We start from the raw sequence: 24,549 nt of genomic DNA on the forward strand, positions 1-24,549 counted from the left end.
TATAAAATTGACTTGGGCACTTAATTAATAGCCTATATATATAAAAAAAAAATTATTATTATTAAAGAAAATTTGGTTGAAGGCCGAAGCTGAATTTTGGGTTCATTAGATATATACAAGACCATTGACTTTGATGCAAATTAATAATTTTATAGATATGAAAAAGGATTAGATTTATGACGCGTTTACTATTATTTTGTTTGGGATCGAACAGATCTAGATAATTAATTAAATAATAGAGATGGGAGATATATAAATATTTTGAAATTTTTATGAATATATTTGAGAAATTAAGTTCCGGATATATTAATTTAATTAAATTTCAAATACTTCACGGTATTTAATTTGTGTCTCATATATTCGCCTTGTTTGGTGTATTTATTCAATAATTAATATATTGTAGGTATAGAAATGAGTTGCCATTGCATGCTTAAAATGTTTAATTTAATTTTATATTGTTTTAAAATGCAAATGTCCAAATAAAGAAGTATACATTAATAAAAATGGGAAAAAAAATACTTGTGTCCAATACTTTTTTTTAGTTTCTTAATTGATGAAAAACTTTGTCCAATAATATTTGCATTAAAAGCACGAATATATGCACACACACACACACACACAATACATACACCTTAATTCGATTGTGTTATTTCAAACTTATCTATGAAACATCGAGAGTAATTTACCAACTATTTGTTTTGAGTAGATATTTTGTGAGACGGTCTCACGAATCTTTATCTGTGAGACGGGTCAACCCTACCGATATTCACAATAAAAAGTAATACTCTTAGCATAAAAAGTAATACTTTTTCATGGATGACCCAAATAAGATATCCGTCTCATAAAATACGACATGTGAGACCGTCTCACACAAGTTTTTGTCTTTGTTTTTCACATGAAACCTTTCCACATGCGTTTCGATTTTGGTATATTTATTAGATGCGAAATGGATTTTAATCCTAGTTTTTTTTAAAAAAAAAAATTAGTTTTCCAATTCAATTCAAATCGTTGAAATTGTTTAGTTTCAAGATATATACAAATTTGATAAGTTGCTATTTAGGGTCACGCAGAAAATCTTTGAAATAAATGAATTATAGATTCGATCATGATATTATGACATATCATTTCATTAAATTTTTTAGGGTCAGAGATTCACATGAACAAGCAAGAAACGAAACCAGAACATCACCAAAGATTTGCATAGATATTGCATGTTTTGGTATAGGGGGCAATTTCAAAGTCAATATCTAACCAATTATTATGTGAAAATTAATTTGAATCTTTCAATTTCTTTAAATTGAACATAATAAAGTTTCATCAATGTATGACCGAGTGTTTGTCGTTTTATCAAAAACTATAGCTGGTAGTGACATTGCAATTCAAATCTTTTAAATCCTATAACCGCTCATACGTCATGTTTCAATTGTTCAATACACCATTAACAATTATTGCACCACAACCATCATTAAAAAAAATTAAATTTATTTTCTAGCTAGAAAAATATTTAGTATCTTTGTGGCGTCATTGATTAATATTTGATACTACTTGATTGACTTTGAATTAATTATAGGTAAATTTGGAGATAAGCTAATGAACAAGACAGTTTGTCGAATGAAAGATTTTCTAGGTTTACGTATTTTGTTAGAAAAAGTAAAATGTGTTTCTAGATATAAAAGATACATAGAGCTCGTTATGAAAGTTTAATGGCCTTTATTGATTAATCGTACTATCGATAATCCTTAATTTTCAAATCTTTCGAAAATTTATAGAATAATTCAAATGAAATCTTTAGGGTTGCATTTGAATTGAATGATTTGTTGTATTTAAATGAATGAATTTGAAATATATAGATTTCGATTATATTTTTATTTTAACAATGAAACAATAGATAAATTGTTAAATTGATAAGTTATTTATTAACATATTAGTTACAAACACTAGAATGAATTTCAAATATATCTTTTATTGGATGAACTTGAAATTCATTTTTACTAACATGAAACATGATATAAAAATCGAATGAGTGAATTTGAATATTACAGTCTTGTTTTTAAAATACTTAAAAAATACAATTGTATTTGAAATCTATAGATTTGAATTCCATTATCCCAAACGCAACATGAGTGAATTATTTGATTTCAAATTCACACCTCAAATACAATATATCTATTTGGCTTAAAATTATAATGAAAGATTTGAAATCTGCATAATTATATTTTTTTTCTTTAATTTCAATATGTTCCCCGACCTAGTCATTTGAGAGTTCATCCGTTTCAAATCCTTTGATTTGAAAATTTTCAGTTAATACCATCCAAACACATCCTAAATGTTTTACGAGAATTTTCAATAACTGAATTGGAAAATCATGTTTTCTAGAGATTCTAAAGGCATGGGCATGTGCACAAGTATTTAATGTTATGATGCAAGATGTTGCAATCTGACATTAAAGTTTCAAATTTAAGATGATAACGGGTTCGAGATTCAATTGTAACAAACATATTCTCCAACTAAAAAAACAAATATTTAATATTATGATGCTAGATGTTGCAATCTGACATTAAAGTTTCAAATTTAAGATGATATCGGGTTCGAGATTCAATTGTAACAAACATCTTCCCCAACTAAAAAAACAGAGATATACGGAATGGTGCTTGGCTAAGGGTTTCATATTGTGAGGTCCATGGATGGTGCATGGCTAAGGGTTTCGTATAGTGCGAGGCTTCGTGCATGCGGAATGCTTGCGTGGGCCTTGCTTGATTTTTAGGGTTTCATAGTTCTTGAATTTTATAACTTTGATGACACTTTCAACATTAGCTTAAATTTCTTTTGCTATTCATATTGCCCTTTTAAAACTAATATAGCCGCCAACTGATTTTTATTTGTTATTTTCTTTCCTAAAAATGTGTACATCTTAAAAATTAATACTTGGTCAACATTCTTAATTCTGATGATTTCTTATTAAAATTTCTTAAACACAAAAACTCCCGTGAGACGGTCTCACGGAACAATTTTATGAGGCAAATATTCTATTTGGGTTACAAATGAAAAATATTATTTTTTACGCCAAAAGTATTATTTTTTATTGTAAATATGGACATGGTTAACCTGTCTCACGAATAAAGATCCGTGAGACGTCACAAGATACCGACTCTTTGGAACCCTCGCCTATTCAATGCACTCAATCTAGAATATCTTTTTTTTCTAATTAAAAAATACATAATCACAATATATCGCTTTTACAAAATCTCAAGCAGGCAAGTCATACATGATGCATATGTCGATATACAAGGGAGTTCACTTGGTGGATTTGTAATATTAATTTTCTGTGAGAAATCGCGACAAAAGATTTGTAAAATCAATTTAAAACATCCTATGAAATATTAAATAAAAAAAATACTTCACTATATTATATTATATTATATATTATATAATAATGATAAAATGTACCATGATCAAGTTGACTTGAGCTTCATCCAAATAACTTAGCATTATCTAATTTGATAGTGCATGCACCCTATAGGCAAGTTTCTTCTAAAAAATGCAATGTATCAATGAGACGTTAGCTTTAGATATTATACTAAGATGCATCTAATGATTCATATATATATATATATATATATGATGATAATTTGTAGTTCGTTGGATTGAAACAGTAGAAGACGTTGAACTCAACGCAGTTACAACAATGTATAAAGGTCGAATATAAAAAAAAAATACATAAATGTTTTTTTTGCATATCCAATTAATAAAATATAATGTTTTTATTAAAATACATGAAGCTAGAATAAAAGAGACGTCAAATGTGGTGAAAGACAACCATAAAAATCTTTCCTACGTTAATTTAGAAAAGAATTGAAGGGAGGCCGGCAAAAGATTGAATTGATTAAACATTGGAAACTACCAAAGAAGAAGGAACTTAGTTGAGTAGTATAATAATATTTTTTCACCTACGGCAAATACAATAATATATGAAATAATTCGTCCATCCACATCACCCATGTGACTTGTTCCACATTTCCTAGCCAACTCTAACTCATATATTATTATATTGCAAAAACTTTTATGAGACGATCTTACGGATCGTATTTTGTGAGACTGATCTCTTATTTGGGTCATCCATGAAAAAGTATTAATTTTTATACTAAGAGTATTACTTTTGATTGTGAATATCGATAGGGTTGACCCGTCTCATAGATAAAAATTCGTGAGACCGTCTCACAAGAGATCTATTCTTATTATATTTGTTGTTGGTGAAAAATTATAATATATATATATATATAACTAACATTAATATTAATATTAATAATATTATTATTATTTTCGGGACGAGTTCGGAGATGTGGATAGTATCCTCATACCCACTCCCAAATATTTAGATGATTTAAAAAACATCCACAAAACCTAACCCGAAACAATCGGAAATCTCCGTCCTTGTTTCGGTTTTTTCTCGTAGGGTTTAGGACCCGTGAGAAAAATTGTAATCCCTAATCTGCTACATCTGAAGGCTCAAGTTTTACCAAATGGGACTGATCAGCCATGGATGCTGGCCTTGGGGCCAAAATCGAATTTTCGACAGGACAACAAATTGCCTAACTCTACTCATAGGTTTGAGCTATATATAATATAATATAGGGCTTTCACAAATTGAATGGTCTCAATCTTCAACTACAAACTTGAATATTTCATGAGCCGATCTACTCTCACTTAGGTATAGTTGGGAATTAGATTATTTGATAACCAGTTTAGGTCTTAGGATTTTGTTTGTTTAAATTTTTTATTAGCCTTTTTATAAATTGTGTTCTAAAAAGCACGGAACGCGAGGAAAAAATTTCGTTTCGAAAAAAAACGTGATTTTTTTTTTTTTATGTTAGAGAAAGAGAAAATTTTGATAAATTTTTTAGCTAATTTTGTAGTAAATTTTATTATTAAATATTCCTAATTACTTTGTAACTAAAAGGCGACATTTGACATAATAATGATCAACAATAGTTTTAGTGGGACTCATTGTTAACATTTCTGTATGAGAACCACCAATGATATGATCAGTATAATGCTGATATTCTTCTATTCCTGTCTCAAGTTTTCGAGCAAACCAGATTTGGAAGAATCACAGTTGTAGCATAATGTTCTCGGATCATTGTTCCAAATAGCACAATCCGCCGCGTCTGCTTCTACGTTCGATGATCCGATCCAAGTCGTGGGACTCGAGTACTGCAACCCATGTATTATGGGAGGCTTGCAGCATCCTGACTGTAATTCATCATATAAGGATTAGTGGGAGTAATGTAGGCTAACATTTCTGAACACTTTATTGATTCATCTGTAGATTAAAAAGAATGTTCTGAACAAATAATGATAGAAAGTGTTTCATAAACCAAGTGAAGTTCATTTCAGCAAAACCCACCCTCGAGCCTTAACCCCTAAACTACATTCTAGTCAGAGTCCATTCGACCTATCTTCTGGCCAATCAACTGCATTCAATGCTAATGGTCAATGGTTAGTTCGCAGCTCGGTTCGAGTCACGCCTTCCACCAACTAAAAAAGAAACACTAAACTGTAGTCTGTATACATGAAGACATTGAGAGAGAACAAGGGAAGAAGCATCCCTTTGAGTAGTAATCAACACCACTGGCCCTTAAATATTTCATTCATCCCACTGTTCATAGCTCAAATCAAATTTAATTTGTGATGTCACAACACGTCATGCTAGTTTTCTTACATCTCGATGAACTAATTAACTAACTCCTACTATCTCACTCTGCAAAATAATTAACATCAGAAAATGTCAATTCACACTATCTTCTCTGTTTTTTAATTCTTCTTTTCTCCTGTAATAAACTAATGAAGAAACAACAAACATGGACTTTATATGCTAGGACGCATTCAAATACGTGAGTCCCATACTTGATTTATATGGAGTATTAACTAATGAACTCGATTAAATACCTCCACAGAAGACAGATGACCAGCAAAGAAATCAGCAGCAGAGAAATATCTGTTGGCAAGCTTAGAACATGTCTGAGTATCCACCAGACAAGCCCTTATCTTCCCCCAATTATCATTGCCTGCAACCTGATCCCGAAGCCAAGACGACAAAACCCTCCAGCTTTTACTCGCGGAATTCCACTTGGGGGGATTAAGTATGCTCCATCAGGGTGTGTGACCACGAAGGCCAGCACAAGGAGGACGAGAAGCACCACGCACTATGAGCATAGCCATGCATACCAAGTACACTCCCAACAAGCCTTCCTTTTTCCTATTGGCACCCAGAAGTCCGGTGAGGGACACTACTAAGAATGCGATTCCGATGAAAAGGAGAGGCCATCAAATCCAGTGGATGTGGTCGTCACCTGGCTTAGAAGCGAGCCATATGCCGGAGGAGATTATGGGGATGGAGCACATCAAGGCTACGAAATTCAGGGTCATTGCCGTTATGTTACTGCTCACTGCCATGTTGCATGAATTTGTTTTCCGAGAGAGCACTTCGGCCTTCGGGTCAGGGTGTTATATTAGTGCATTAAATATTCAGAGGGGAAAAAATTACTCTCAAAATAATAAATTTATACAATGTTCTGCAAGTATTAAATTGGCTCTTTGATAATTCAGCATATCCAAATAGTGATATATGGTGAGTGAAGATTTGTTTTAGTTTTTTTTTTTTTAAATCATCACAGACTTTTCCCAAGTTGAGAGTTCGTCACTCGCCTTATTTTATTGACGGTCCTATTTCCTTTTTGATTTTACAGAACTTTAATATGATTATTTTAATTTTTTTATTTTTTTTATTTATTTGCTTTATGGCATTTATTATTTGTTTATAATTTACTTTTAAAGCAGCTATCATGGCTCTGCCATTTCATTTTTGTCACAAGAAAACTCTCTCAAAACAACCAAGAGCATATAGGAGTAACTGTAATTCTACTAAACTTCAGATGGTCAAACTAATTTTTTCTTCCAAACTCGTAAAATTTCTAAGGAAACTTTATCGCTATTTACGACCGCTGTACAAGCACTTTACAAAAGGATCCCTCCTTAGCAAAAAACAACAAATCCGTAGCTATAAACAATTGGTAGGATTTAATGAATTATGTTCCAGTCGATCTCGCTTACTTCTCCTTCGGAGCCGTGGAGCCTTCGAGGTTGAGATCTCCAACGCCTTTCGGGGAGCCGATGCTACAGCGAGCTGTATTATGTAATTCAATGGCATCTTTTATTTTCTGAAACTGAGAGAAGTATACATTAGATGTTGTTTCTATTATATATTCACTGTATATTTCATTATGTGCCACTGATACAGAGTAAAATGTATTTTGATACAGAGTAAAATGTACTTTGGCCGAAATCTGTATTCAAAAATAGCAGAAACCCAAATTGGCAACAAAATGCCCTGTGATGTTTAGCATGTTGTTGAAAAATCCAAGTACTCAAATGACATGCAAACATGAGAACGAGTTTTTGACTCTTTTACTCACCCTGATAACTCAAACACGACTCTTTATTTTATTAAAATTGTAGGTTTCGTGCTTCTTCCTCTTCTTCATGTGTGTAAAAGTTGAAAATTGGAGAAAATTTCAGAAAACAACCCATTGATAAAAATATGATCTTTAGTCATGTGTGTAAAAGTTGAAAACTGGAATGTTCTGCTTTATTGAACTACAGACAGCGCTTTGAATTACTTGGACGACTAAAAGAGAACAAATTTTTAAGAGATGCAAAAGACGATCATAAAGGCTCGCCATTTGTGGACACGAGTTCTTTAGCAAAATATTTCAAATCTGGCTACGGTTTTACACCATTTTCTGCAGAGAATTTTAGTTGTTTTTCAATATCACAGGGGATAAAAATCATTTCACCCACTTTAAAACTAAACAATCCGATGTCAAAGCCAGATATTACTCAAATTTTAATCAACTATTATTGGAACGGAAAGTCTTAACCTCTGGTAGCATTAAAGCAATTTATTCACCAACAGCATAAGCAAGAAAAAAAAAGAACAGAGTTAGCTAACTTACTTTGGCAAGGGAACATGAAAAGGACTCGAGCAGCCCATCTGCTCCACGGTAGAAGTGGAAACGAGGAAGAACCTTCACATTTAAACTCTTGCACAAGGTCTTGTTTTCATCGAAATTGACTTTCAAGAACATGATATCAGGATATTCGTCTGCTGTTTTGCAAAGCTGATATTGTAAAAAACAATTAGCTACAAGAGAAACTGAAAACCAAATTACTATGTGCAAGTATGGAGGATGATTTTCTCAAGATAATGTGTCCCGATATATTCACTTCAAAATTTTCCCAGGCTAACACTGATTTCAAGTGATTTGGAAAAATCAATCTTAGGGAAAGATCCCAAATTAGCATAGACTGCGACAAGGATTCTCCATTCTACCAATGAAAAATATAACTTCTTCGATGATGTGACAAAACTTTAACTCAGCAAAAATTTCCTTCTCTGCTGCGTGTCTAAATTTCCTTTCCTGCTATGTATCATCGAACATTGTGTTCGATGAAGCTTTTGTTCGCGCAATGTAACGAACACGATTACATTGGCCTTAAACCAAACCAACCCTAAAAGAAGGGTCAATCCCTTACCTAAAAACAATTGGAAGAGTCGAGATTGGGGAGAGGGAATAAATAGAGAGGAGTTGTTAAGGAGAGGGCATTCACGCTTATTTTGTTGTTAGACTAGCTTGTGCTAGGGGCAAGAGTTCATCTCTCTTGTAAAAGGGATTAAACTCTTGGCTGAGTAGAAATACTCAGATTATTGGATTGAATTGTTAGTTTTATTTGTGTTTGAGTCGCTAGAAATTTTCTTCGTATCACGCAACAAGTATTTTGTATTCAGATCATTTACATCAATGGCATGTACCTCGACGTGGAGAACTTTAACACGATGACCATTAAATAATCTTTCAGTAGACCATCTGATAATCAGGTAATACATGAACTGGAAACTAAAAAAACTCACCTTGGGAAATAATGCTCGGCAAGAAGCACACCATGTTCCATAGAACTCAACGATAACTAATTTATCTCCCGCCTCACTCAAGGCACTCAAGAATTCTTGTGTGGAGTGAATGTCTTTCATATTTGGGCCTGCATTTCTTTCCCACCATTTGGGCGGCTCAGTCTCAGCTACTTTTGCATGAATCTAATACCAAATATCAGCTGATGGATCAGAAAAATGAATTCAACAAGCAGTTTTCTATGAGGGAAAAATTGAACTACAGAATAGCAAACTGCAGAAGTCATAATCTTTTTAGACAACGTGATTTGTTCACTGGATAAAAGAGAATATCAGACTTACTAGTTACTCAAATACAGTGTATATTCATGCAGTGAACAAAGCAAAAGAATTTTTTGACAAAAACAACAGCAAGCCTTTTATTTCATTTTTATATTCCCAAAAATTAGTATTATTATCTTGTTCAAAGAGTCCCAAAGAACAAATTTGCTGCTGCGTATCGTTTGCCACGCTATATACACATTATTATGCCAAATATAGAGTATTGTGAGAATAAATGAATCAGAACAAGTAAAATTATAATCAAAACAAATTATTGGCTCCCAGATCTTTGGGAGTCTGGATGGATTAAAAAATGCCACTCAAGTTTACATCCAGAAGAGAAAATAACCATATTTCAATGACGTCGTGAATTAAATTTCGAAGGTTGGAAACCAAGTATCAAAAAAAGAAGTGATGTTTCACTAAACTCGATCGAAAATGATTAACCTAAGGAAACTATCGTTTAGAAGAAAAGGACCAAAGAGTGAGTAACTACTTTGATTAATTATTGATAAATTTATTAACACATTTGTTGAAATTGTAATAAGATAGAAAGTTTGATGATGTGCTAGAAACCAGTATCATTTAATGTTAGGTGAGTACTTCCGTCATTTTTCATCATAAGAATGCATTGTGCATGTACTTATCTTGAAATACTTGATCTTCTGAGTTCTAACGTGTTTATGATCTTAAAAGATGGACAGGGTTGACAGATGAAACGGTCAGATTTAAGGATTACTTTAACAATGTACCACAAAAGAACATCCCTAAATCACAATACAAAATTGTCACCACCTAAACACCGAACAATGGCCACAATTCTCTAGATGTTGGAGAAGCAATAGATCCTACAAGAACCAGTGACAGTAAATGTGTTTACATGACATTCTAAGTTGATCAGTTAACTTATTTAAAAGTTCCATTTATTTAATCCCTTCTGGTATTGCATGATTCCTGGGATTCCAAACATAAGAGAGTAGAACAAAAAAACTTCCTAGGAAACCCCAGAGGAATACAATGACGACTTCATCGTATTCCAAGCCCCTAAACTTAATTCACCTAGTCAAGAATTTAGTCCAATTTTGTCAACCAAACTCAAATTCAGTAATCAAATACATGGCGAGGGAACAACAAGAGAAATCAAAAGCTTCGAGAAACAATTCTTGGTTGAGTTTTTCCACAATATCAGCAAGCAAAAGCACTTATTAAATAAAGCCCATTCCCATATCAAAAAATAGATTAAATTCAAGAAAGTTGACAACTTTACCTTAAAAGATGTCAGTTGCTTGCGGGTAGTAAAGGAAATTGGAGGAATGAAATTAAAACCAACAGGTAAAACTTCTGAAAAAGGAACAATCCTCGTATTTGACCAACGCACAGAATTTAAAGACAAGGAGACTGAGGTTAAGCGAGAAGCAGAAAAACAAAGAAAATTGTCAGATAATCTAACAACATCAACCATTTTACACACGAAATTCGCTTCAACTCTCCGGTGTGTAGTGGTCTAAAGTTGGATTGAATAGTCTCAATAATTCTCAAAGTACTTTTTTGTCAATCTAAGCAAAAAACATGGAGAGACCAAAATTCACAAATGTAGTCAAACTTATTTTCTTAAAACACTAAAAAATTAATACATTTATATAAAATAATAATTCGATTATATTAGAAATAAATGGATTTAACTATTCAATCCAATGGTCCAAATTGAAAACAAATTTCACTTAAAATATATTATAACAGTTTTATAAAATTTAATTGATGGATTCTATATACTAGGTATAGTCACTTCAATTTTTGAGGTGTTTACCCAAGTTTGTTGTGCAACATATGATCAATTTTGTTTTACTTTAAAGATGATGAATATGTGTTTATATTTGTATATGTCTAATTTTATATTTTCTCTTTTGTTAATGTATGACAATTAAATAAATATAAACTAAAGTAAAGCAAATGTAGATTTCTTTGTAATTAATTAATATAGCTAGGAAACAATATATACAACGTTTTATTAAAAGACTAATCAAGTTTGATCTGTTTGTGTAAAACAAAAAACTTAAAAAAAATGAAAATAACTTTTGTTAATGTTAAATATGGGGAGAAAAAATGTTAGTATTGTAGATACTAAAAGCTATAATGAATGAGTTTATGCATACGTGACATGTTTGGGTGTAAACTGATATGTTAGATGTGGAAACATATAAATTTGAAAATGTTTAAACTTATAATCCTTAATTTGGTTAGAGTTGGGTATGCATGTTGTAACGTGCAAAAGATTTATTGAACTTATTTGAAAAATAAAGAAGCTAACAAGTTTGAATGAATCTAAGCTAAGTAAGAGCAATAAGCAAGAAATTAACAACTAACCATACTGGATAATAATTAACGTTTTTTTCCCTTACTATTTTTTTTTGGGGAAAAAGGTCACCATTAGCAGTTATTATGTTAACATGGTTCATGTATTTTGCTAATTGTATGTGTCAGTAATCAAAATCCTGAAGTTGTTTTGACCAAGGGAAGATATATTCTAGCTTATCTATTCTACAAGTTCGATCAATGTTGTTACTGTGAAGCTATGGTTAAGGTATACGTGATCTTTTTGTCTAGCCATTGGATAAAAATAAAAAGCACAAAATATTTTTATACATGTTGGAGATAGTTACTATTTTTTAAGTTTTAGTAATGGGCACGTTTTTTATATATACATACTATTTTCTCTTTTACTTAAACGTGTATATTTCAAAAAATTTTAATGCATTATATTGTTTAAATAATAATGTTTATAAGAAATTAGGTATAAATTACGTTTAAAAATATACACATTACAAACAAAATATATCGTTAAGCTTGGATGCAGTTAAATTGTAAGTGTTTGAGCATGACAGATAAACACTAAGGGACACCAACATGCTTAATACACTCTCGATTTTGAGAATCATGATTTGTTGGTATTTAATTAATTATTTATTTAATTATAGACATGTATAAAATTATATTTTCACAATTTTGGTTTTATTGTGAGTAATAATAAATTAGAAAATATTAAATAATACATGATAATCAGAACTTTCAAGTCAATAAATATATTAAATTCGAAAATCCTGTTCAAGGATTTTGGAATTTAGGGCTTGAGTATCAATCAAATTAGGAAGAAAATTATAAATGCAAGTACAAGAAAACAGAATGCATTCAACTACCCAACCTAATATAAATTTTGAAAACTTTATAAAATTGAAGACCGAGTTTTTGAAATTAGCAAGGTTAAATGTATGGAAGGAAGATCTCGAAATTATTGAAGAATTATCACAAAATTATGAAAGAAAATCAACTGAACTATGATAAGATTTTCAAAACACCTCTATAAATACCCAAGCCCAAATTTTCAAAAAGAATACATAACTCTATATTTTTTAAATTCTCTCTCCCAAGTGCTGTCAAATTTTCGAGTCAAAGTTCTGCCAAATATCAAAGTGTTGCACAAATGCTGTCCGAATACCTATAGTGGTTCTTCAAGGATTTCGAACCAAGCCATCCACATACACGTGTTTTTTATCAAGTCTGAGGTAAACAAGCTTATGTTTTAAAATAATTTGTATATGAATTATTTCAGTTCGTTTTGAAAATTTTGGTCGATCATTATTATTTTTCTTCCTCTTCTTGTTATATGATATCTATGTTTTGGCACTGTGAGTATTCAGCTGTATATGAGCGAAAATCTCAATGTATGATAAGTTTATGACTCTTACACGGTGATGGAAAATAAAATAATCTTAGTGTCTAGGACAATTTTATGTTATGTTTATGCTCATGATATAAGTTATACGAACTATGTTATGCATGATATGCTAATTTTTGAAAATCATGCATATTTGTTATGTATGTGGTCGAACAACCATCATTTATTGAGTGACGGCTATATCGGTCACCTCTTATTCTAACGTTCTCAGATAAGTTAGAAGAAGAAATCAAGGAAGAGGAGCAAGACCAATTTTGAGGTTAATAATAAAATGAATCAAAAAGTTTATTTTAGTTTCGCTTATTTAAGTTTTAAATTCAAGTTGTAAACGCTTCAACATATTTTTTCCGTTTTCAAAATTTATATATTGTAAATGTGAATTTATTTTATAAATTGGTTTTTATTTATACCGTACTACAAAACTTATTGTTTATCAATAATGCGATGGTTGAACATCATCAAATATTCACGTTGGGTATCGAAGCGTGACATCGAGTTTGTACATATTCCATTTTTAATACAATTCTTTGCAAACTCGTAGAGACTGTGAGTAATTTTCATGCAACAATATTATGTAAAATACCTTTTGTTTTATTAGAATAAATACCAAAAGATATTGAAATGTATGTTGAATTCTGGGAACTTGTACAAACACCTGTCAAAGCAGAGTGGACACGTGTAAAAGTTACCGTGACACCGAGCAAATTTTTATGGCCATTTTATTCTGATCAATTACAGATGTCCACTATTGCAATAAAGAACATATATGTAATAAAATAAAAATAATAATATAAACCTTCAGTACTCATTCAAGCAAATTTTTATGACCATTTTATTCTGATCAATTTCAGATGTCCACTATTGCAATAAAGAACCTTACGAGCGCAGACCCATCTCCTTTTTTCCATCATATCCACATAAGATTATCAGTAAAACGTCCAAAATCTGATATGCACAAGCTACAGCCGGACCCGCGGAAGAATATGACAAAATGGTCAAACAAAACCAGAAACCCAAAACCGAGAAAGGGTTAGTAGATTCATATCCCAGTTACACGGTTTTATCTATATATATGTATATTGCTGTGCAACAGGGACACAATGAGTCATGGATTTGGAGAAGCATACGCGACGAGGTCCGAGGAAGAAGGTTTCGGAGGAACCTATGCACCGAACCAGACCCTGGCTAAGGAAGACGAGGACGATAAAGTTGTTCCTGAGAATCAAGGGAGTGAAGTGAAGGAGAAGGAAAGAGGTTGAAATCAGAGCAAGAACGCACATTAAAAAAGAGACTCTTGATGATGAACCAGAAGTACTCTATATATGTTTTTTTATATCTTTTATTTTATTTTATTAATTTTTTTTTGAAACAACCTTTTATTTTTTAAAATAAAAAAGGTGGAAACCGAATGCCGTAAGTGCCCTTTTTAGAGAGCACAAACTCTTGTGCGTTGGATAAATCAAAGTAGGACACGCGTGTTTTGTATGACCTGAAACCGTACAAAAACAGGCCGATAACAACTTATTCCTGTTTTCATATATGTAGATAGATGTGTGTGTGTGTGTATTTCATCTAATTGGCGTTCTGTTTTAGGTATAATTTATTCTTTAGCACAAAGCAAAATTTTTTTAAATGTGTTTATACATTTAAACTTCGAGCGTAAGTTACTATTCATTCACTAATAAAAAAAATTAAATTAAATATTGAAATTTATTCATTTTTCAGTACGATTAAACTATTGTAGTTTACATTAAAAAAAAAAAAATCATTCATTTCGTGTGCAGTGCACCATTAATAATTATTTGATATTCAAATTCCAATGCATGCAATATCTTCTCTGTTCATCATTTTCTTGAATTTATAGCACAAAAATTTAAATATTAATTTTCAAAAATGATTCAAACCCAATGAGAGAAACCAAAAACAATACCTTAAACTAGAAATACTGACCAAATTGCTCTCAACTCTCTGTGAGGCGCAAAGTTGAACATTAATCTTATCTTTAGTGCAAAATGTTCAATTTTAGAAGATAAAATACGTTGAGTGTGTGACCAGACTTATGCTCCGATCCAACTGCTGCCTGGTTGCTTCGTTACCCCATATTTCTTCATCAATTCCCTCACATCAGCCGACTCTTCCCATTTTCCAGCATTGGCATAGATATTCGACAAAAGAACATAAACTGCTGGATCTTCATTCCCAAGTTCAAGGAGATATCCCGCGATGATACTTCCCAACTGGAAATTACCATGTGTTGTACATAAACTGAACAACGTCCACCACACACTGGAGTCGACGTTGATGTCCTTGCTATTGATTAGTCTCTCGGCTATGTCAAGATATCCAGCTCGACCTAAGAGATCAACAATGATAGAAAAATGGCTTGTGTCAGGCTCCATATCATAATCTTTTACCATCACGCTGAAAATCTGGATGCCTTCGGCAACTAAACCAGAGCGGCTACAAGCTGTGAGTACTGCAGTAAAGGTGGCCTTATCGGGTCTTATTTTACCACAAAACTGCATATCTTGAAAACAATTCATAGCTTTGTTGCCTTCTCCATTCTGTGCATACGCAGATATCACCGAATTCCAAGATACAACGTCTTTGTGGACCATAGTTTGAAACACTCTCAGAGACAAATGTAGAGCTCCAACATGAGCATAGAATGCTATGAGAGAATTACCAATTAGCACGTGGGAGAAATGCATGAATCTCAGAATATATGCATGCATCTGTTTTCCATGCCGAAGATCTGACTTGCTTGCATAAATGTTCAATACAATGCTAAGTGTGTAGTGGTTTGGTCTCATTCCTGACTGGAGCAGTTCAAAAAATTGCTGCAAACCTTGTTCTGGCAATCCATTCAACCGATATCCAGAAATCATGGCATTCCAGGATATCAAGTTCCTGGAGTACATATCACAAAAGAGTTTGTTAGCCTGGCTTATTTCATTACAGCTTGAAAATGCAGAAACTAAGGCATTTGAAACTTCATGTTTCAAGATAAGTGCGTTTTTTATTACAACGGCATGAATCATCTCAACCAAAACTCCCCACTCTAAGCTTGCTAGTAAGCCTCCAATCGTAAACTCATCTGGTTCAATGCCATTCTTTTGCATCTGCATGTAAGCGAAAATGGCATCTGTACCCAAATTTTCTTGAGAGTAACTTGCTATAACAGCATTCCATGACACCACGTCCTTTGCTTCTAATCTTTCGAAAACCAAGCAAGCTGCATTCAATTCCTCACAACGAGAATACATGCTTATCGTTGCATTACTGACTGAAGTAAAATATTCGAATCCCATTTTTATTGCTTGGCAATGTATTTGAACAGCCATTCTACAGAACATGCACGCACCCATAACACTAAGAAAAGTTAAATCAGTAGGTTTTAGGCCAACATTTTGCATATCTTTGAACATCAGTAATGCCTCATCTTCTCTTTCCACGCTCCCTAAACCGGCTATTACTGCGTTGTATGTTATTTCATCTCTTACCACGTGGTCCAATTCCTCAAATACAGCAAAAGCACACGCAGCACATTTACAGTTAAAATACATGGTAAGCAATGAATTAATTACCGAAGTTCTTGCAAAGTATCCAGTCTTGACAACTGCAGAATGTACTTGCCTCCCAAAACCAAAGTCCTTTAAAGAACACAAACTCAAAACACTGGCATAAGTATAGTTATCAGCTTTTATACCCAAGCTATGCATTTTGTGAAAGACATCAAATGCAATTTCATCATGCCAATTTTCTAAACACCCAGAGATTATGGCATTCCATACAGGCACATTTTCAAGTGGCATTTGGTAAAAAAGGCTAAGAGCATAATCAAATTCTCCAAGATTTGCACAAGCTGAGATCAATGTGGTATACGAGTAAATGTCAGGTTTCTTTATTTCATCAAACACCTTTTTGACCGAAAATAAGTCTTGAGACTTCGTATAGAATGAAAGGAGGCTATTACTAACATGAGGAAATAAGTTCAGGGCAGACTGAATGGAGTAAGCATGGAGTTGGGAACCCACCAACACATCATGGATGTTGGCACACACAGTTAGGGTAGTCGACACCGAGAATTGGTCAGGTTTCAAGTTATGGGATGAGTGAATTTGTTGGAAGAGATTGAGGGAGTCGGAAAATTGGCCCGCTCGAGTGAGGTCTCTAAGAAGGCAATTGAGATTAATCAACTGTCTGATAGGACTTTCTGTTGAGTTAATTATTGTTTCTTCGCAAAATTTTAACCACCTCATCAGTCAAAAACATCGTGGTTGAGTCATCATCATCAAAATTGCCACTTGGAACTTTGTGGTTGTATCATTCACCATGATATATCCATCCAGTGTATTCTCTGTCTATTCCACTAAGAAGTAGATGATCAAGCACAACTTTCTGGCTCTTGACGTATGAGTTTAAGTTTCTTGCACTGGATAACCATTTTGCATCCATCCATCTTTTATCCATGGCTTTACCTATGGCAGCATATTGCATATCATAAAATGCAACCATAAAGTGTAAATATCGACTTTCTACATATTCAAATACAACATGATAATAAAATCAATTCAATAAACGTACAATTATATTTATTAGAACTCTTGTACTCATGTATATGTGGATATGAACTCTGCCTATTTGAGATGATATGCAATTCTAGCCAAAATATCCATTGCAGCTCTAAAGAATGGCAAACTAGTACTATAAGTTATAACACAAAACAGCCAAACAACAATGATCAGGGCACCAAACCTCGTCAATCAGAAACGTGGATTGCATGCCATCATAAATATAAAATGCTATCAATCAAGATTTCAATGATAAAGTCTTCCTATTCCAACTGAATTCCATAGAGTTACTAGATGACTAGAGGCTGCATCCTGCAGATTAACCTGTCAGATTACAATTGCACGTCATCCAATATCAAGAATCAAACTCTTATCTTTCCACGATAACCGATTTCCTTAAACATAAAACAACCATTAAACAACGGAACATTGATGATGAATTATTGGCAACGCAGGAACTGACAGTCTTACAGAAACTCAACACCTTTTACCCTCCTAAATTCCTGCCAAAAATAAAAAAAGAAAAGGAACAAGACAAGAAAGTACTGTGACACCTATCCATAACCTACAGACCAAATTCCAACCCTTGCACAAAAATGAACAATAAAAGCATAAAGATAAAACCATGATGCTAATTATGAGGTTGGTTTCCTCAAATTTTCAAGGAAAGTCGCAGACCAAATAATTTATAAAAACTAACCAACAAACAAATCATCCAAAAAAGCCACATATTAAAATATCCAACGAAGCTTTTCCAAAATTGGGCGCCTCTAATTCTTAGTTCTGGTAACGATTATGTACAAGTGCTTCCAAAAACACAACGAACAAATGATAATAAATTTTCATTGATATTGAATGATGCACACATATACATCCTCTACATGAAATCAGAAAACGAGGGAGGTGGGGAGACATCATGAAAAGTTGCCCAAAATGAGGGAAAGAAACCTGCAGGCTGTGGCTGTGGCTGCGGAGACAAGACATGTGAAAGACGAAGCGTTCTGCAGATTCAGAGAGTGGAGGAGCAAGGATTTTCAAAGGTTTAAGCACTCCAAAATCCATGAATGTCCACGAAATATAAACATATAAATTCAATAGAATTTTACAAAAATATAGAACAATATAATTGATAAGGATCTTTTATAAAAACATTCTTTTTGGATGATTTTGAATGAGATTGAGCGATCGTGCGAATGAATTGTGGATTATGGCAAAAAAAAAAAAAAAAAAACAGTTTGCACAAAAATCACAAAGAGTTATTATTGAGTATTTTCTTCATGCTATCAATGATATGTTTATTTCATTCAAATGATTATATAAAAAAATGAAACATAAATTAAATTAACTTATTTTTAATTGTCAAATAATTTTTTAATTAAATTTCAAAATACTCAAAAATATTTTTTTTTATTTTACTAAATATTGAATTTCAATAAATATTATTATTATTATTATTGTGAAGATATAGATTTATACTAGTTAAGTTAAATAAAAAAATATTTTTAAAATGTAGAAAATGAAGAATGAGAATAACAATTCATAATTAAAATGGATGGAATGACTATTTTCATCAATATGAGAATGATTATTTTCATTGAAATGAACATTCTCATTTCAATGTCATACGAATCATATGTATAAGAAATGAGATGAGAACATTCATTTCATTCTCACCTCATTCTCTTCTATCAAACATCTTCTTAAAATATTGTAGTAGATATATTAGCTATAAATTTAATATTTTTTTCTCCATATCTATAAATAAAATATATAAAAATCCATATTTATTTAGATTAATCACAACACACTCAGATGATTTATAACACAATCTATTTTATATAACATAAAATTCATACGAGACCGTTTCACAGCCCAATTTTGTGAAATCGATACATGATCTGATCCATCTTATGAAAAAATATTACTTAATTGTAATACAAATTTGTATTATAGGAATCATATATCCTACCTGATCCACCCAATTTTGTGCGACGAATATATAACCCGACTCCATCCAATTTTCTTTGATTGTAAAAACCTGTATTCTATTAATATATTTCATCTGGTATAATCTAAAATTAGCACGTTGCCAAGTTAAATAGAAAATATTTTGTGGAGCAAAACTCTTCAAGCTTACTAATTCATTTAATAAAGGCATCCATCCATTCAACCAAAAATATTTCAAACAAATGGGATATAACACAGAACCTACAGCTTCTTTATTTTCCCAATATTCATTACAACACAATAAATGTAATCGTTCATATTCATGTAAATTAGCCAAGTTACAAAACTATGGTACACCTGTAAAAAAGAGTTGGAAAACTGATGTATACAATTCTTGTAAAATACAATTCTCCCAATCAATTTCCTGAAATTTAGATTCTAAATGTAAGTTTACCATTAGGTTTCGTCAATCCAATAGATGACGATGACGAAGATGATGAAAAGTTGATTGTACTGTCAATTTCTTCTTTATCTTCTGTAAATGCCTTGCTAAAATCTTCTTTAATTTCCATCCGCCTTTGCTTTTTGGAAGGGCACTCTTCGTGAGAATCAATCTGCAGCTTAGCTATCTCGGGATAATCGTCCCCGTCCATAATCTTGTTTAGTATGGCAGAACAACGAGGGAAGAAGCGTTTCCCTAGTTCCACTGTCATCACAACAAAAATAAGTTGTCAGACAAATACAATTAAAAGCAAAACTTGCTAATGTAACACCAATTCCATTATCATGTTACGGTAGACCCAGTGAAGAACTTTTAATGATAATTTAATGCAAGCCTAAGAATTTTACCATCTAAGTAATCAAAATGGAATGTGAAATAGAGTAAGATGAAGACTTTGTGCACTAGCAGTTATTACATTTGAAAAATTGGCGTCAAATACATTTGTGTCAGTCGAGCGTATAGAGGATGTGGATGATAAGATGAACACTTGATCGCATACAAATGCTGTGACTCTAGAAAACTTGATTTCAGCAGGTCCCTGTCTCTAATATCTGACTGTATAACGAATTCAGTCAACTATTCCAATGCACTTGCGTGTTCTAAGTAGATAATATTTGTTCTGATTTCCGGTAAATGAGGATATGGCCTAATGCTTTTCAAGTAAATAAACTTTTGCAGGAACGTTCTTAATACTAGGAAAACTTTTTAATACACTCACACCCAGTGAAACAAGAAATAGGGCCAAAAGACAAGTAAACACAAAAAGCTTCTGTACCAGTTTTTGAGAGGGTTCTCAACCTATTCAAATGCTCTTCTTTGATCTTGAAAGGTGACTCATTTAAGTCAACACATGTTCTCTGGGCATCAGTCATATTCTCGTTCATACCAGTTAAAAGGAAGTTGTCAGTTCCATCTACTTGAGCAATATCCATGGCAACTTTAGCTTCCCTGGGAAATAGAAGTTTGGCCATTGCAACTGAAAGGTAAAAAACCAGTAAAATTCAACCACGATGTTGTAGACAATTGTTTTAAACCTTTGAAAGTCCCCACATGGACAAACTATAAATAGCTCGTCTACATTTCAACAAACGAAGCAAGTGTTGAAGATTCTACCAAAGTATCTCTCATTATTTGATGAATTTGGAACCAGATCAGCCAATCTCAAGGCATTCTAAGCATAAATGCTGATTGGTCGCAAAAGAGAAGGTAAAATTAGATAAGATATGCTCCAAATTTTCCTTCTAAGCATTTCGTGAATGTTATGATATGCTTTAAAAATTGAATTATGCCTCACTTCAAGAAGTTCTGCTTACTGAAACTATTTTAAAGGAGAATGAATGACAGGCACACTTCAAGCACTGAGTCTGCCTTGTGAAGAAAATATCATTTCTGAGGAAAAAGAAGAAGAAAACCAATAAAATAGATAATATTCCATTTGCATATTTTTGAGACCCAACGCATCATACTTCAAATGAATTACTTCTTCTTCAGACCAGTTTCATATGCCCCAACTTCCTATAGTTTTTCAACTGAAACCTGTGTGGAAATAAATAATTTTTCCTAGTCACACCAGTTAAACTCTGTGCCTGAACCATTTAGTTCAAGAGACTGACTGAATGTGAAAGTGATTTTAGAGCAACAAAGATTGCAGAACTAATTTTTACATTGTTCAAAAGAGAAGTTAAAAGACAAGTGTCGAAAGCATGCAACAACTCTTAAGACTAAACAGAATGAAAAATGCCGGAAAGATTTACCTCTATTCTCAAGATATAATAACTTCTTGCGCAAATCATCACCGGCCATAGCTAGAGACATTGCAGCTTCTCCTAATAGGGGATCTCTTCTCTCTGCTTGTTCCAAAATCTCTATACATAACCGATCCTTTGGAGTGGCTTTCCCTTCCTCGGTACTTTTTTTAAAATCAACAGCCTTTGTAAGTCTCCTTGAGATCTGAAGGGCTTTCCTGCCATCTGAAGTAAGATCAGATGGCCTAGCTCCCTTAGTTAACAGAGACACAATGATGTTGGGCTCTTTTCTGATTGCAGCGACATGAAGCACAGTGTATCCCCTCAGATTCCTGTGGTTTATGTCAGCGATTGCCAGGTCAAGAAGTTCCGTGGTGGTTTTAGCATCGCAATAAGCAACAGCAAAATGGAGAGCACACGCGTCGTCTAAATTGGTATGCCCTTCCTTAAGTAGCATTCTAACTAACTCAACATCATCGGACTCCAAAGCTCTATGTATTCTCTTAATATTTTTATCACGGAAACCGTTGTCCTTGGGTGATTGTAGGCCAAGCTCCATGCGTGAGTCATTTATCTTTTTCACAAGGTGAGGAGCCAATGCTCTCTCAAGAGTAATGACATCAACATCAGACTTGACAATATTCTTAATGGACCTCACAAGCAAACTCTCACAAGCTGTGCCACACAAGCTCGCAATGGATATAACCATCAACACATCATCTGCCTCAGCCTTGTCAATAATATCCATCAGGTTCCCCTGAAAGGATACACATGATTGGACACAATAAACTTATGAACAATGCATGACACCCAGGTATCCAACTAAAAGAACAGTGCAGGAGCAAATTCAGTAATCAACGGTCCTGAGCAGTCTGTGCTCAAATTTCAAAAGAGTAACCGCATGCGACCTCAAATGTCCAAAGGACAAAAACACAAGTACGAAATAAAATTTGTGTATGTTGCTACAAAACAACCATACTTTTCAACATTTAGCAAAGTCAAAATATTGCACGAAGCTTGAAAACATAAATCCAATGTCATGACAACATCAACCTTAGACTCGAAACCAAATAGGTCACTCACAAACATTATGAATATGAATAACGTGACGATTCAAAAAAAATAAAACAATCTCCTTGATAGAGAAAAAGGATTAACTACAGGAAACCGTATCAATACCTGGAACCTGTCAACTAACTCTTTAATATGAAAAACGAAGGATGCATACAAAACATTCACCATGTACGCCACTGCAGGCCTGCAAGCCAAATGGGAGCACTCGTCATCCATACACACGCACACATCCTTGGGCGGAGTCCGAACTTTTCCACTGTAAACATAGGCGAGCACCGTCACTAACGCATCGTATCCCACATCATACTCCTTCATCACCTCCTTGAGGTTCAATTTCGCATTTCTCTCCCTATCCACAAACAAATTCTTGAAAAACAGACTCCTAGCAGCCAATATACACCGGTGGACGGGGATTTCCCTGCCAGATGCAGCGATTAACCTCGCGTCCGCAAAAAAGTCAAAGTCCGGCTGCGATGACGTGTGGAAGCAGATCGATTCTAGCGTGTCGGAAAGACGCTTAAGTGCTGCAACATCCGGGGGAAGAACACGCGGCGGAGACAGCGATGACTCGGTGGAGGTGGTGGTGGCGGCGCAGCAGGTGCCGCAGCTCCCACCGCTGACGTCATTGGAATCCGAAAACGCGATTCGACTGCGCATTGAAGGCGAATCACAGTATACAAATGAATCAGCCCTTAATCTTCACAAAATTGAAGCCCTGGATCAAACCGACTTATATTATAGCACATGAAGAATTACACAGTAAAACATACGTAATATATNTCACAAAATTGTGGTACTATGTCATACAAAATGTGATACATTTTATGTAGAAATGCGATATATTTTATATAGAAATGTGGTACTAAAAAAATATCGAGAAAAAAAAAAAATAGACGGCTGTGAAACCCAATTTCTTGAGATACAGAGAGAGAGGTGTTTGGCAACTGATGTACTGGTCCCATTTGAAAGTTGAAACACCTGATCTCACACAGACATTTCGCAAAATCTTAATTTTGTTTATACAAAAATTTTAGATTTTTAAAGCGTTCATTTTATATAATAAATTTATTATTCGATTTGATTCAATCTATAAAATAATATAATTTTTATATTAAAAATATTATTTTTTTAATTGAAATATTGTTTTTCGTTCTAAATATAAATCGATCACTATCAAAAAAGAAATAGACAAAAAAAATCATATATTAGATAGATTTTGTTTGGTAATTATATAATTAACTAGATATTTGTATGATTATTTATTAGGAGTTATATGTCTAGAAATGAACTATACATTAGCTAGTTAGTATAATATAGCACATGTCAGCCCCCACTCGACTACTTGAGGTTAGTGATAATATATCCACCTAAGTCTCTCACAACCATCATCGAAATACCCTCGATTAAAGATGTCAAAATCAGATACGATTCACCAATCCGACACAGTTCAATTCGAAAAAAAAAAAGACTTGGGTTAAGAGTTTTCGAATTAGTACTATTGAGAAAAAAACACCAAGGATACCAAAAGATGGTAAGTAAGGGCTACTAACTTTGTATATAAAAGACAGACTATTCAGCACATGCAATGCAAATGAAATTTTGTTCGAGCTGGTGAGAATGGATATGGAGCATGCTGGGTCGATTCTAATAATTTTTGGACATTAATCTAACTTTAAAAAAAAATGTCA

At 33.2% G+C, this 24,549-nt stretch overlaps 3 protein-coding genes across 8 annotated transcripts; all 3 read right to left on the reverse strand.

Annotated features, from left to right (window-relative positions):
- Positions 1-4,942: 4,942 nt before the first annotated feature.
- Positions 4,943-10,868, reverse strand: LOC140990877 (thioredoxin-like 2, chloroplastic). The gene is made up of 5 exons (XM_073460713.1): positions 10,554-10,868; positions 8,969-9,151; positions 8,013-8,177; positions 7,111-7,223; positions 4,943-5,250 (listed from the first exon to the last, which is right to left on the reverse strand). The coding sequence occupies exons 1-5, from the start codon at positions 10,746-10,748 to the stop codon at positions 5,226-5,228; spliced, it is 681 nt and encodes a 226-aa protein (XP_073316814.1). The 5' UTR covers positions 10,749-10,868; the 3' UTR covers positions 4,943-5,225.
- A 3,982-nt stretch (positions 10,869-14,850) lies between these two features.
- On the reverse strand, positions 14,851-18,689 carry LOC140991517 (pentatricopeptide repeat-containing protein At3g49740). Of its 6 annotated transcripts, none has more exons than XM_073461502.1 (2): positions 18,542-18,689; positions 14,851-17,500 (listed from the first exon to the last, which is right to left on the reverse strand). In XM_073461502.1, exon 2 carries the CDS (start codon positions 17,279-17,281, stop codon positions 15,077-15,079), a length of 2,205 nt encoding a protein of 734 aa, XP_073317603.1. In that variant the 5' UTR covers positions 17,282-17,500; positions 18,542-18,689; the 3' UTR covers positions 14,851-15,076. The 6 variants fall into 6 exon arrangements, with proteins under 6 accessions (XP_073317603.1, XP_073317605.1, XP_073317600.1 ...); XM_073461504.1 differs by having other exon boundaries at positions 14,851-17,494; positions 18,542-18,661; XM_073461499.1 differs by having other exon boundaries at positions 14,851-18,096; positions 18,542-18,660.
- A 1,069-nt stretch (positions 18,690-19,758) lies between these two features.
- On the reverse strand, positions 19,759-23,630 carry LOC140990916 (BTB/POZ domain and ankyrin repeat-containing protein NPR1-like). Its single transcript, XM_073460779.1, has 4 exons — positions 22,967-23,630; positions 21,797-22,544; positions 20,818-21,018; positions 19,759-20,246 (listed from the first exon to the last, which is right to left on the reverse strand). The coding sequence occupies exons 1-4, from the start codon at positions 23,516-23,518 to the stop codon at positions 19,972-19,974; spliced, it is 1,776 nt and encodes a 591-aa protein (XP_073316880.1). The 5' UTR covers positions 23,519-23,630; the 3' UTR covers positions 19,759-19,971.
- Between the last annotated feature and the right edge of the window lie 919 nt (positions 23,631-24,549).

The sequence above is a fragment of the Primulina huaijiensis genome, chromosome 13 (genome assembly GCF_012295235.1).
Source record: "Primulina huaijiensis isolate GDHJ02 chromosome 13, ASM1229523v2, whole genome shotgun sequence".
In the NCBI taxonomy this organism is placed as follows: Eukaryota; Viridiplantae; Streptophyta; class Magnoliopsida; order Lamiales; family Gesneriaceae; genus Primulina; species Primulina huaijiensis.

Coding starts and splice junctions, on each gene's coding strand:
- LOC140990877 (XM_073460713.1), bottom strand. CDS start 10,748: ATGGTTGATGTTGTTAGATTATCTGACAATTTTCTTTGTTTTTCTGCT. Junction 9,152..10,553: donor AGCAACTGACATCTTTTAAG/GTAAAGTTGTCA, acceptor ATTTGGTATTAG/ATTCATGCAAAAGTAGCTGA. Junction 8,178..8,968: donor GCCGAGCATTATTTCCCAAG/GTGAGTTTTTTT, acceptor TTACAATATCAG/CTTTGCAAAACAGCAGACGA.
- LOC140991517 (XM_073461502.1), bottom strand. CDS start 17,281: ATGAGGTGGTTAAAATTTTGCGAAGAAACAATAATTAACTCAACAGAA.
- LOC140990916 (XM_073460779.1), bottom strand. CDS start 23,518: ATGCGCAGTCGAATCGCGTTTTCGGATTCCAATGACGTCAGCGGTGGG. Junction 22,545..22,966: donor AGTTAGTTGACAGGTTCCAG/GTATTGATACGG, acceptor GTATCCTTTCAG/GGGAACCTGATGGATATTAT. Junction 21,019..21,796: donor ATTATATCTTGAGAATAGAG/GTAAATCTTTCC, acceptor TTTACCTTTCAG/TTGCAATGGCCAAACTTCTA.